General features: G+C 45.2%; 1 protein-coding gene across 1 annotated transcript in view; it reads right to left on the bottom strand.

The window, feature by feature from the left end:
* TENM2 (teneurin transmembrane protein 2) overlaps positions 1 to 13884 on the bottom strand; it is a 1175329-nt gene that overhangs the window by 36414 nt on the left and 1125031 nt on the right. The window contains exons 24-27 of the mRNA XM_039877364.1: positions 10379 to 10399; positions 7180 to 7412; positions 5846 to 6000; positions 3694 to 4568 (exon numbers count right to left, since the gene is read on the bottom strand). Coding sequence (XP_039733298.1) covers positions 3694 to 4568; positions 5846 to 6000; positions 7180 to 7412; positions 10379 to 10399 — 1284 coding nt within the window. The remainder of the gene's footprint in view (positions 1 to 3693; positions 4569 to 5845; positions 6001 to 7179; positions 7413 to 10378; positions 10400 to 13884) is intronic.

Below are 13884 nucleotides of genomic sequence, written 5' to 3'. Positions count from 1 at the left end.
TTGTGCTCCCTGATTTCAAACTATGCTACTATAGTCATCAAAACAGAATGGTGTTGGCATAAAAAAAAGATACGTAGATCAGTGGAACAGAATAGAGAGCTCAGGAAAAAACCCATGCATATGTGGTCAACTAATTAATGACAAAGGAGCCAAGAATATACAATGGGGAAAGCAAAGTCTCTTCAAAAAATGGTGTTGGGAAAACTGGACAACCGCATGCAAAACAATGAAACTGGACCACTATTTTACACCACTCACAAAAATTAGATGGGTTAAAAACTTGAAAGTAAGATCTGAATATACCTAGAAGGAAATAGCAGCAGCAGTAAGCTTTGACATTGATCTTTGTGATCATTTTTTGGATTCGACAACAAAAGCAAAGGCAACAAAAGAAAAAAAGTAACAGGTGGGATTACATCAAACTAAAAAGCTTCTGCGCAGCAAAGTAAACCATCAACAAAATGGAAAGGTACCTACTGGATGGGAGGAAATATTTGCAAATCGTATATCTGATAAGGAATTAATATCTAAAATATATAAAGAACTCATACAACTCAATAGCAAAAAACCAAACTAACCGATTAAAATATGCACAGAGGATCAGAATAGACATTTTTTTCCCAAAGGAGGACATAAAGATGGCCAAAAGGTACATGAGAAGGTGCTCATCGTCACTAATCATCGGGGAAATGCAAATCAAAACCATAACGTGTTATTACCCCACATCTGTTGGAATGGCTACTATCAAAAATACTACAAGGCTTGGTGAGGATGTGGAGAAAAGGGGACCATTGTGCGCTCTTGGTGGGAATGGAAATTGGTGCTTCCACTATGGAAAAGAGTTTGGAAATTCCTCAAAAATTAAAAATGACTACCATATGAACTCGCAATTCTACTTCTGGGTTATTTATCTAAAAATAATAAAAACACTAATTTGAGATGATATATGCATCACATTTTGATTGCAGCATTATTTATGATAGCTAAGATATGGAAATAATCTAAGTGTCCACTGACATATGAATGAAGAAAACGTGTTGTATATAGACAATGAAATATTATTCATCCATAAAAAAGAATGAAATCTTGCTGTTTGTGACAACATGGATGGACCTTGAGGGCATTGTGCTAAGTGACACAAGCCAGAAAAAGACAAATTAAAAAAAAACAACTACAAGTTCATAGAAACAGAGAACAGATTGGTGGTTTCAGAGGCGGGGGTGGATATAATGAAGTGAAGGGAATCAAAAGGTACAAACTTCCAGTTACACAATAAATAAGTCCAAGAGTGGAATGTACAGCATGGCAACTGTACTTAATAATGCTAATAAATAAATACTACTACTAATGAAATAATAATACATATTTTATATTTGAAAGTTGCTAGGAGAGAGAGATCTCAAAAGTTCTCATCACAAGAAGAAAATTCTTTGTAACTGTATGGTGATAGATGTTAACTAGACTTATTGTGGTTATTATTTTGCAATATATAGCAATGTTGAATCATTACACTGTATGCCTACAACTAATATAATGTTATATGTCAATTTTGCTTCAGTGAAAAATAATGTAACAGTTCTAAGTGCTTGGGTATGGGGTGCCTGGTGGAGTACTCAGTAACAGACAGTGTCCCCAACCCTTGCTCTCAAGTAGGGACTGTGTGAGATGCTTACTCTCTGGCACCCAGGCCAGGGTTGAATTCCAATCCCCTGTATTACCTGGACACCTACAATGAACAGATTGCCGTGCTTCCTTATGAGAGAAGTAGCAGAAACAACAGATTCTACTTTTGGGGAACAGAGGTTTGGGGTCGAGACAAAAATCTCAGGGGCCATAGGGTGAAAAACATGTTCTCTTTAACTTTCAAAGAAGGCTCCACTGCCTACAGCTCTGCTTACTTCTCCCATGCAATGAGTATGTTCAGATTCAGGTCTTTTTGCAAATAAACTTGCCCATAATTGCAAGGAGTGGTGAGTTCTTGTGATGGGATCTCAAGGCCACCCAATGAAACCAGTCCAGCGTTGGCCTGTGTGGGGCTAGAGGCTGCCTTTGACTCATTTATTCGACAGGTATTCGCTGAGTGTGTATTACGTGCCTGGCACTGTTCAAGGCACTGGGGACATAGCTAAGGACAAAATGAATGAAGATTTGTGCCCTCATTATGTGTACATGCACGAGGGAGAAGGGAAAAATAGATTACAATTCAAAATAAAGAGTATGTCAGGTGGTCACAGTGGTAAAGATTAGAATAAAGGAGGAAGGGTGAGAGAGAGAAGGGGTGGTTGTAATTTTTTAGTGCAGTCCACTGCCTTTTGGAGATCCAGGCTGTTCTTTCCCAGTGTGAGAAGTCAGCAGATACAACAGGACTTCCAAAGGCCATTTCCATTCCTGCTCCAGTCTCTTAAGTGGGCCTAAGTCAGACTGGCCTCCCGAGAGTGACAGTTTGTTCCTCAGTCAGGTGAGCCAACAAATGATCTTTGAAATGCATTGGGTCTTTAGGTGGAACTACTTACTAGCAGGGAAGATGAAAATCTAGGAGGTGTTTGGGTTAAAGAATAGCTTTAACCTAAATTGGTGTGAGAGTGAAAGATGGCACTTAGATGGTGCCTTCAGGGACAGAGTAACTGGCCAGTAAAGTCTGATTGCATTCCTGTGCCCTGAAGGATGTTAGGACGCTTCAGACGTCTGACAAAGAGGGCTTTGCCCAAAGAAGGAAGACAGAGCACGGGAAAGCAATTCTGCAAATTTCCAGCAGGTGGCAATAGCTTTCTTTACATTCTCCCAAACCCATTGTCACTACAAACAGAAAGTGAACATTCCTAGATTTAGGAGTGATCACCAATGTCTTGTTGGTCTCCCTTTCTCTGTGTGACAATCTCTCCCTGACTTTACTAAATGTTCGGCTAGCAGCAACACCTACACAGAAAGCAAGCAAGGCCTCCAAATACATAGGGGTTAACCAGGTTCTTCACCCTTCAAGGACAGCCAGATACTTGTAAATTCCACCCCAGTCTCAGCCGGCAATCGGCAGAATCATGCCTTAGCGTCCAACCAGCATCCCATTGGTTAACACTTGCAGCAGCAGGCAGTTTGACCAAGAGCTGTCTGCAGGAACAAGGGAAAACAGCTTTTTGGCAAAACAAACGGCGGGACTATTAACTGCGAGATAATTGTTAGGGGAAATATGACCAGTTCTTGCATCTTTTAATATACCTAGCACTTTATCTGTATCGATCTGCTTCAGCTGAAGAGGAAATTCAGAGTTTATCTACCTGTCTGTACAATCAAGTGTGTTGCTGGACCTATTGGCAAATTATAAGAGCCCCCACCAGGATCTTGCCTTTTAGGTTCTAATTTCCGCACACGCGGCAAACACGGATAATCAGGACGGTTAATCAACACGTGATCTCCCACGGGCTGTGCATGTCCAATATCCTGACGCTGGGACGGCAAGCAGGCAATAGAAATTCCCGACTCTCGTAGGGGGAATGTTCAATATCAGAGGCCCAATAGTGCAAATCATTTAGAACGCAGGGAGAAGGGACGTGACTCTCTTGGGGCCGTAAGTAGACACTGAAGTCTGGAAGACGACATGCCTAAGCCATTCTAAAAGCCACACCACATGAAGGCCGATCCTGCTGCCAGCGAGGGCGGGGTAAGCGCTCTTGGGGAACACTTCATAAAGCCACTTACTCGTAGAAAGTCGTCCATCCCGTTTCATCACTCTTGGTGGCTAGGAGGCCGGTGTTCCCATCATAAGTCATGAGGCCGAGCTCCAGGGTCTGCGTGGACACGACTTTGAGGCCTCCATGGGAGCCCACTGTGAGGGTGATGATCTGGTTATCCGGCATGAGCAGGTGGCGGGGCGTGCCACTGCTGTCCCGACGGATCTTCAGGGAATTTCCATTATTGTCAATCAGCTCGGTGACATCGTTGTCGGCGCTGTAGGTGAAATTGTACAGGTACTCCCCCGTCACCAGGCTCACGGTGTACTGGTGGATGCCGTCGGCGTTGAACACGTACAACTCCTGTTCTCCCGGGGATGCGGCCTCGTACTGGTTGAACGCGTTGAGCACCGGCTTGTTCCTGCTCACGGCCCTGATGCGGATGTTGCCCAGGTCCGCGACGTAGATGGTCCCGTCCGGCGCCACCGCTAAGGACGACGGGGAATTCAAGATGGCGTCGGTCGCGTACGCATCGTCCCCCGAGTAGCAGTTGCAGTTGACGTCGTTTTTGCAGTCGCAGTCCGAGGCCGCCCCGGCTAAAAGGCAGATCTCGCCGTTGGTCGTTACCTGGCGTAGACGGTTGATCTTCTTCTCATCCGTCTCGGTGATGTAGAGGACCCCGGTGTGAGAAATGGCGATGGCGCTGGCCGACTCCAGGGCCGAGTGAATGGCCAGTTTGCTGAGTGAGTAGTCGATGCCGGGGACCTGGCAGTGCATGGGGCGCCCCGCGATGATGCTGACCTGGTGGTTCTCGGTGATGCGAAGGATCACGTTGTTTTCTAGAACATACAGGGAGTTGTCCATGGGGTTGACGGCAAGGTCTGTTGGCCACTCCAGGCGAACCTGTGGATGACAGGGCATCGGACGGATGAAAGAACAGCCTCTAACATGCCCAGCGTTTATATGTGTGGGGCACTTATGTTAATTTTGTGCACCTGGGGAAAAAGACTTATCTACCAACACACTGTAGGAGACGTGCCCATCATCAGACCATTGGCCCATTGCCTGTATCGAGTGTGCATTACAAAGAAGAAGGGACTGTATAGTGAACATCTCCTACATCATCTGCTGAGGCCAGACAAGGTCGCCAGCTCTCCCCATGATGCTCTTCTCAGACCAAGATGACTGGACCAGGGTCAGACGGTCATACATGGTTGTGCAGGTCGTCCACTGCACACGTGGCCGGTGCAGTCCAGCCCACGTTCGGCTCACCAAGCCCTGGGCCCGAGGAGGCTGCATTCATGTACAAGACACCCCTTTATCTAATTCACAAAAAGGAGCCATGCAGTTTGGAATGTGGCCCTGACCTAAGGGCCGCCCATGCACAGGCTGGCCAGCAAATTGCAATTCGAGTGTTTGCCTGAAAAAATGAACTGGTCCAAATACATTCTTCCTCTGCAGAATTTGAAATAAAAATCTCAATAGCAAGTTGTCAGTTTGTTGTAGAATCTGAGCCGAAATGAATGAGGTTGACTGAGGGTTGAAAATGCCCATATAGGAATGGTAAACATATATCCTAGGTTGTTTGGAATCCACTTAATAAAGTCCAGTTTCTTATGCTGTGCACTTGAGCGAGCCTGTGTTCTCTGCCACTGTAACAGCCCGGACTAAAGGACTATTACTTGGGGGAATATTGTAGAAGGCTTTGCCCTAGTTATTACTGCACAAAGTAAAGGTTTATATAGTGAGGATGCAATTGCAATCATTTCAGATTAACAGGGAAGTTCTGATTGACATATAATACTGTACGGTACATTTTCAAACCTGCAATAATGATGGAGAAGAGAGGTAATTACAAAGAAACTCCTACCCTGTAATCTGCGACGGCTGAAGTATGTCACCAGCTCCACTTTTCTGAGCAGAATCTCTCTCTCTCTCTCTCTCACTCTCTCTCTCTCTCCCCCCCACCTCACTTCCCTCTCCCTTTCCCACTCTGTCCCTCCCTTCCCCCACCTCGCTCCCCATTTCTACCTGACATTTCCATTCCATCTTGCTATCTAGTCCATCTCAAGCTGTCTGCAAACAAACCTGTGGTCTCTATATCTAGTCCTCCCATTCCACTTCCAACTCAAAAGGGCTGCTAGGGAGAATGTCAGGCCAAAAATAAGAGAGAGTCCCACCTGGGCCACATCCATGCTGGAGTCACAGCTCAGTGGCCGGACAGCAGTGAGGTCATTGGAGCCCAGCAGGGTGGAGATGATCCCGTTCTGGTCGACCTTGCGGATCATGGTGGCATCCACGAAGTACATGAGCCCGTTCTTATCCACTGCAATACCTGAGCAAGACAAACGGCGGGAGTGTGTGTCTCGGCAAGGAGCCGACTTGTGGGGCGGAGGTGGGGATACCCCACTGAGCATTATCTTCTTGGACCTTATGGGCAGATTAGCACTCAGAGAGCAGTGGCTTTCAGCCTTCCAAGCTGACACCCTTTCTTATGAGCTCTGGGCTGAGATCTGCATAATTCCTGGGGTGCTGGTTGTATCACCAACCAACTGAAGAATGAACCTTGGGCTGCAAATGAACCAAGGCTGCAAATGAATGAATGGGGAAATAACTTTACATCTGCTGCTCTCTTTAGGAAAGAAGTTATTTCCCAAGTTCATTGCTTGAAAAATTATTGGTAGTAAATTACTCGAATACCCTTCACAACTGACTGCAAGGATGAGGCTGAGAAACAGTGATTCTTGCAGTCACGAACCTCCAATTCAGAATATATCCTCCAGGAAGCATTCCCAATAAAGCCCTTAGCACATCAGTGCCCTCAGGGAACACAGGTCTCGGCACTCCCCTGGGAAGGTACAGAGTGAAGCTTCTATTTCTTTTGCACCGTCACCCCAGTGCCCAAGCCCAAGCCTCCTCATCCTCAGTCAAGGCTGACGGCTGTTTTCATGGTAGCTGAAAATGCTAACAAGAATTGGCCCCTCAAACTGTTGGTCCCTAAACCCAAGTATCTTTAGCCCTTAAGTATCCTTAGTCCCAACAGAGATCCACTGGTTCCAAGAACCCCTCCCACCAATCCCAGGTCCATTGTTAATTGCTACTGTTTAGCGGGCATTTACGAAATGTCTGTCACTGCGCTTTAGACTTTATATACACTATTATCCAACAATGAACTTCTGGGAGTGGCCAAAGGACCCCCTCTGGGCTCTGTTCTGTCTCCAGCCCACACAGCAGGCTCTCTGGCTCACTGAGCTAATGTTTCCTTCTGACACTGTGACTGGCAGCAGCCAGAAATCAGGAACGACCCATCCCTCTTTCCATTTGCAGCTACGTGGGTGATGAAGTTTACTTCAGATAAATAAATAAGTCTTTTTAAAAACACCCACACACCAAAGTAATCTATCAGAGTTAAATTATCCTGGGGAAAAGCTGTGTTGGGGAGTGCCTGGGCTTAGTTTGGTTCCAATGAGGAGAAAACCAAGCTTGTGGCAGCTTCCTCCTTTGCAGCCTTTACCTCGAGGGCTCATCAGGGTCGCGTCCACAGCCTTCCCTCCATCCCCGCAGCGGGCTTCATCGAAAGGCAAGCACTGCTCTCCGGTCCCTGCCACGACTTCCGAGTTCCCAGCCAGGTCTTTAGCACCACTCAGAGACTTGACTCTGTAGATTCGCCGGCTGTTGGTGTCGGACACGTAGAGAGAGCCAGACACGGGGTCTACTGCCAAATAGTACTTGTGGGCTGGGTTGTTGCTTTAGTAGAAGAAGCACAAAGAGAAATGAGAAGGGGGCTATGCCGCCGGCCTACTGGATCAGAGAGATGACAAAAACCCTCGCAAGACTCTAACCATCGCCAATGTCTTTCCACTTTAGTGAACTGGAAAGAACCTAACATAATAACTTAGTGTTCTAACATATCATGGTTTTTAGCTACTTCTAATTGGACTTAAACTCCTCATGCTATCAGAGAGTTCATCCTTTCCCATCACGTTAGAACACCATCGCTTCACGTAGCCAGGGCGAAAGATCCCGCTCTGGCCCTGCCTTTGTGTGTGTGTTTTGTGTATCAGTCTCCTCTGCTCCCCTCTGTGGGTTTAATAGGTCCTCAAGGGGATTGAGGGACACTTCCACATGACATGTTCTCTTTTTAATCTGTGCTTCCTCAGTGCCTCGAAGGTACTAGGTCATTAATGCTGGGGCAGCCCGGAGTTTTCCCAGCTTTGTAGTGGGATGCTCCTCTAGGCCGCCCTCAGCCCTCAGCCTCAGACCTCCTCCACTGCTCCTCGGTGTAGATGTGAGTGAAGTTGGCTCCTCGTGTGAAGAAATGCGATGTCTTGCTGATGACACGTGCAGAATCTGAATGACTGAGGTTGGAGAAACAGTTTTTAAATCTTGGGTAATAGTGAGGTCACAGGCGTGGGCCGAGATCCTCCAGGGCCCTAAGCCACACCAGGGGATAAACGGCGTGTGTACTGTGTTAGAGATGCATTAGCCTCAGAGACCTGCCTCTTTCTCTGCCTTGCATCTAGGTGTCCTATCTGTTGCTGATTAGGACACGTTAAGATTTGTAGACTTCGCTCGGGATTAAGATACAGGAAAATCTAAACTTAACTCTGACTCTGCTGGTGACCTTAGGTAAGTCTTTTTTCTCCAAGTTGGGCCCCAGATTCCTCATATGGGTAACGAAGAAATCAAATCAGACCATCATTCACGTCCCTTTTGGCTCAAACCCTACAGTTTCTTCCCTTTGCAGTGTCTGTCACTGGCTGGAGGTTGAGACCAGAATGGGTGCTCACGCCTTTCCCACACTGGTTATAAAATCATAGCAGTGAATGCCACTGTGCCCTAGGGTGGTAGACTAGGCCCCAGTGCCTCTTGCCTAAAATGAGTACAGGCCTTTTTTTTCACTTATTTTTCTATTATAGTTTGAAATTATGGGAAGAGAGGAGCTGGGAGAGGTGAAGGGAAGGTGAGGGTGATGCCAGTGTCAAATGCATTTGTCCTGTAGACATTAGCTGGTAAACTACTCATTAAAACACCACCATTTGGGTTTTTCCCTGATTTAAGGAAAAGAACTGGAAAGCTATTTTTAGGAACAATTTGTGAATCGAGACCCTCTTTAATTCCAGCTTTTCCTCAGGTTGCTATTAAGACACAAAATTGAACTAGAAGTCAAGGTCTTCTCACATTCCAGCCTAGAAAAGTAGTTTGAAAGAGCAGACTACCTGGGTTCCTTTCCTTTCTTTCCTTCTGTCTTTGTCGTTTTGGGCTATTAAGTTTTTAGAGAATATCCATATGTACAAAACAAATTAGAGCAGAAAGAGGAAAATTTCATGCCATTTTTAAATTAGATGCTATGCTTCGTTACTGAATAGACAAACAGTAGCTGGTGTGATCAGCAAAAGGATCAGGGCCTTGCACATCCGTGCCTATCTATGAGCAAAATAATTAATTCTGGACTTTCTAGGGAGCCTGATTCAAGGAGGCTTTTCAAAACCTCTAGCAGAAGAGCAGACAGTTGAGGGTGTGGGGTCAGTTCTTGCTGGGGGCCCGTTCTCCCCCGTGGCCTCTTACTCATTCCCACCAAGATTCTCGTGGAGAAGCTCAGAGAGATGGACACTCATGCTTCCACATGTGTGGCTGTGCCGAAGGCCACAAGAGATAAGCGCGTCTGATGGCGGGGTGTCCAGGGCATTGCTGCTGCTTTTTAAAACTTGTCCCAGGTGGAGTGCCTAGAATCGTCTGATTCGGGGGGTGCCTGAGAAGAAGGAGGCAGAGGACTCCCACTGTGCATGGCTCCCCCACTGACTTTGAGGGTCTGGCACAGCGGGGCCCCTCCCTTTGTCTAATTCTGACCTGACATCGTGGAGAAGCCTCTTCCGCGTCTCACTTGAGGAAATCCGTGAGGCATTAAAATGCACTGCTTTGTTTTGTCTCCTCTTCCCAGTAAAAACTGAGGTCATTTTTCTTCTAGAAAGCCCATCTTCTATCCATTTCAGTGCACCCTGGGGCAACCTGGCGTTTCCCTAACTTTGTAATGGGATGCTCCCCAGAGCCATACACACATACATGTGTGCCGTGCCCTGCATGCGCGAATGGTACTAGGATGGCGTTACATGATCACCTTGGAGCAGCTGAATGACAAAGGCTATTTAGACGAGTGCTTGGTCTACATCCTCCATCCTACTTATAAGCGATTTAACGCTATGAAAGTCCTCAATGCATCTGACTGTTGGATTCATTTTGACTAGCAGATTGGCAATTAACTTGGTTTTATTTTTATTTTTTTTAAATGACCATATATCCAGGGGAAAAAAATCATTAATGAGTTGAAAATGAGTTTTTGACCCGTTTCCAGTTCATTAAAGCTTTTGTGAACCCAGTCCAGCATTTACAAAAGCCAGAAGTTTGCCTCAACTGTTTAGCCCAATTATGGACCACACCGAGTAGTTAGGATAAAAGTTCGCTGAGGGTTCATTATCTTGTCTCTTGCATCTCCTGGAAATTCTAATTACTGTCAGCTTATTTGGTTGCTTTTTGACTGCATTTCATAATTGCTAAAGCTTATCATATCCACAACACACAATTAGCACATAAAAAAGTTACTATATTTGGTACATAAAAATATACAACATTACACAAGAAGCACGAAACAAAAAGCAAACACAAGGAAGCAAACGAACCATATCGAATTATATGGGAAAGAGTTTTCGTCTTACCTATGTTTAAACTCTTTATTTCTTTATAGAAAGAAAACAGAAGGAAAAAGAACAAACAGTTAGCTGAAGAATTGATGATAAAGCAAACATAACATTTTCGTTTCTTGTATAAAGGGGCCCAAAAAAGGCAGTATTTTTCTTTGTTTCCATTCTAGCTGACAGCTCTTGGCTCCATTTCTTGGGAAGCACCCCCGATTTTGGAAAATCTAGACAAGAAGGCTTAAATTCTTGGACCAGTAATGTAGCTGTCACTTGACACAAGTGGCAACAGGTGAGACAGGTCTGGCTAATGAAGGGATGGCTGGCAAGCTGGTTACTCGTGAGTGCCAACACCTATTGATTGGTGATGGCTGCTGGGAGGACGGGAGGAGAAGGAGTCTGAAGTCAAATTCAAGCGCAGCTGTAAAGAGTGCTGTGACTCATTCGTAAAGTCTGCCCTGGGTGTGGGAGGGAACCTGGTGACACCTTCGCCACCTATCTGCCATTAGTGCATTACAGGGTAGGGTCACTACCACCCGAGAGAGAGGCCCCGCCCATACCCAACTGCAGTTTGGCACACACTCTGTTGACCCCTGAGAGTGTCAGCCATTTCCTGTTCCTGCTCCACGCCATGTTCCCTCTCCTCATCTCGCTCGTGTGTGTGGGACCCAAGTGTGCATTCTTCCCTACGGATAACACCCGTAAATGAAATTCACAGGCCATCGCATCCTCTTACAACTGGAGCCAAAGACTCTATTTACCATTCTTTTTTGGAAAACTAGTAAATGTTTTGCTGTTTTTTTTTTTTCTTTTAAGAACAAAAACACATGTCAGTTTCCATAGGAAAGTGGCTGAAAGTTAACCACATTAGAGAGAGAGTCATGCTGGGTCCTCGAGTAAAGAGAACTGCACCCCATTCCTGAGGCTCCCAGGCCGAGGTGGGAGGAGGCCCGACCCCTCTTTTGCTTTGGGAAAGACCAAGAGGGTTTAATGCCCTGATTCCTGCGTAGGTGCAGCTCAGGCCTCTGCTGGGGGCCATCATTAGTGGTGGGTTTGCACAGGGATTACATTTTTATATTTTATTCCAACATGTTAGTTTTTGCAGAAAAAAAAAAAAGTTAATTAAATGATGCTGATAACTCCTGAGCTCTGAGTGACATAGTGCAATTTAAGATTCATTCTGCAAAGCCTGGTGTGTCAGGGCGGCAGCCGGGAATTCGCGTGTCTATTTTATATTGCTTAATGAAAGTGAAATGTTATCTGCCACCAGTGGTAGTCATATTTGGCTCTTAATTATTGCAATATCAATTCTACTTTTTTTTTTTTTTTTTTTTTGTCAAGATTTCGTGAAAAGACTGGATGGGATTTGGGTCTGCAGACCTGACCTACTTCTCGCCTAAGAACATCCGCTTTCAGTTGATTAATAAAATATCTATGTTGGGGGAAGGAGTAGGGCAGGGGTGAGGGACCAAGTGACCGAGAGCGCAGAGTCCAGATGATCAGAGGGACATGTGCTACAGAGAAAGGCGGAGGTCACTGCTATTCCAGTCCAGGGTCATTAGCAGGGAGGATGCTTAGCGTTTTTGTTGTGAATGGAAGCAAGTAAGTAAATATGTATGTAACTTATTTCCATATTGCTGAATTTTAGCAGAGAGCCCCGGAGAAAGTAAAGCTGGAAAAATGGGTTCTCAAGTGACATGAGGCTGAGTGAAGGAAGGAATGAGGCTGAGTGCTGGGCAGACCCTGCCTCAGACTAGTTGCAACCCCTCGTGTTCCACTCAGAATCTCAAAGCTGCAGTCAGCCGTCGTCTCTTTCTTTCTAGTCCAGCTCCATCAGTGCCACAGAGTGGGGTGCAGTTGGAATGGCCACAATTTTTGTTTGCTTGCTTTATTTCTAACTGAAGAACAGCGAGTTGGGATGCGCTTAGTTTAGTTTTAGGGGGATGAGCTTATGTGACTCATAAGAAGTCCTCGCACCTCATTAGATTATTGCTAGCCATTCTGGTGTAGGGATGCCTTTGGGGAATGCTCCTGCCCTATTGTGCTGACTCACAGGAAGTGGAATGCATATTTCACTATTACCGGGACATCAATGATAATCGATGGTTAATGAATATTGGTTCAAAAAGTATGCAGGTTATTCACTGCACAAGAAAACCCGAAATGCCCAGAAACTATGAAAGAAGCTTGATGACGTTCTTCCAAAATTTACAATTCTAACAATTTTCATATCACCAATAATCAATTGTGAACATGAAAGAAAATTTTCTAATTTATCAATAATCTGAAACAAATGTTGACCGGCTATATTGGAGGGAACACTGAACATCTCTCTATTCTTCCTATAGATCGTGACATTACAAAATTGTCATCTTAAAAGATGATTGAAGAGGATGCAGCCAAAAAGTATAGGAAAACAAGTATCATGCAGGTATAATAGTAGTTAATTAATAAAAAAAGTCTAGGGGATTTGTCTGGGTTTTGTAATAGTTGCACTAATTGTCCACTTTTCAAAATTTCCCATTTGTTTTAGTTTCTTTCTTCATCCTAAATAATTTTAGTTCCACTCTGAAGTTACGGGAGATTCAGGCCCCTTGAAACTTGGACCCATCTTGGATAAAAGAGCTTTGAAAACGTGCCAAGAACTGTTCCAGATTTTATGGCGAGATTGTTGTTATTGTTGTTCTGGGTAGGACGCTGCGTTTTATGTTAGTTTCCGACGTTTATACCCTGACTATACAGGGAACGGATTTGCTCTCTGACATTCCTCCTCCCCTTCCATTCTCCCCGGGCACAAAGCAGGGCCTGTCCTGGTTGAAACTCTCAGGCAAAGCTCACTTTCGCCTGGTGAGGCTTCCTTCCAATTTCTGCTGCCCTTGCCTTCCCTCCGAGGCTCCCATTCTCACGTGTCTTGCCCTCTCCAGCACTAACCCATCTGGGCTGGACAGTTCCCGTCTCTGAAGATCTTCCCCGATACAGCAGTGCTGTCGACTCACCCCAATAGCACCATCAGAATCTCAGCGTAGGGAAGTGTTTTAGTTGGAGAAAAACATATTTACTATTACGACTCTATATTTGGAAAATGAAAAAAATTATAATTTTAAATATTATGGAAAGTGTGAGATTCTTATATTTATCAACAGGGGCCAAATTAAGAAAAGGTAGAGAGACACTGTCCCATCCTTTGCCACTTACTGCTTTATATTAGGGTCCGGTTCCTAAGATACTGTCAAACTGGGGAGGAAGGAAATGTTTTTCCGTGGCAGAAATCCCCGCTAAGATGTTAGCGACTGACACATTTACTCTACTCCATGGGGCTTGGGTTTTCCAAGGACCACCTGGAGAGGGCGATATTTATAAGAAGGGAAATAGGCTGCTAACGTGGGATACCAGGCTTTTGGGGAAGTGAGTGTTTAAAATGCCTCGAATGCTGGTGGAATCGGATCATCCAGGTGATAACCATCTTACCCAAGAAGAAGGCTTTTTCTAGCATCGGAAGTTTTTCGAGTGTATAGAACTCCGCTCCT

The sequence above is a fragment of the Pteropus medius genome, unplaced genomic scaffold (assembly GCF_902729225.1).
Source record: "Pteropus medius unplaced genomic scaffold, Ma_sr-lr_union100, whole genome shotgun sequence".
In the NCBI taxonomy this organism is placed as follows: domain Eukaryota; kingdom Metazoa; phylum Chordata; class Mammalia; order Chiroptera; family Pteropodidae; genus Pteropus; species Pteropus medius.
This window is presented reverse-complemented; position numbering and strand designations above follow the sequence as displayed.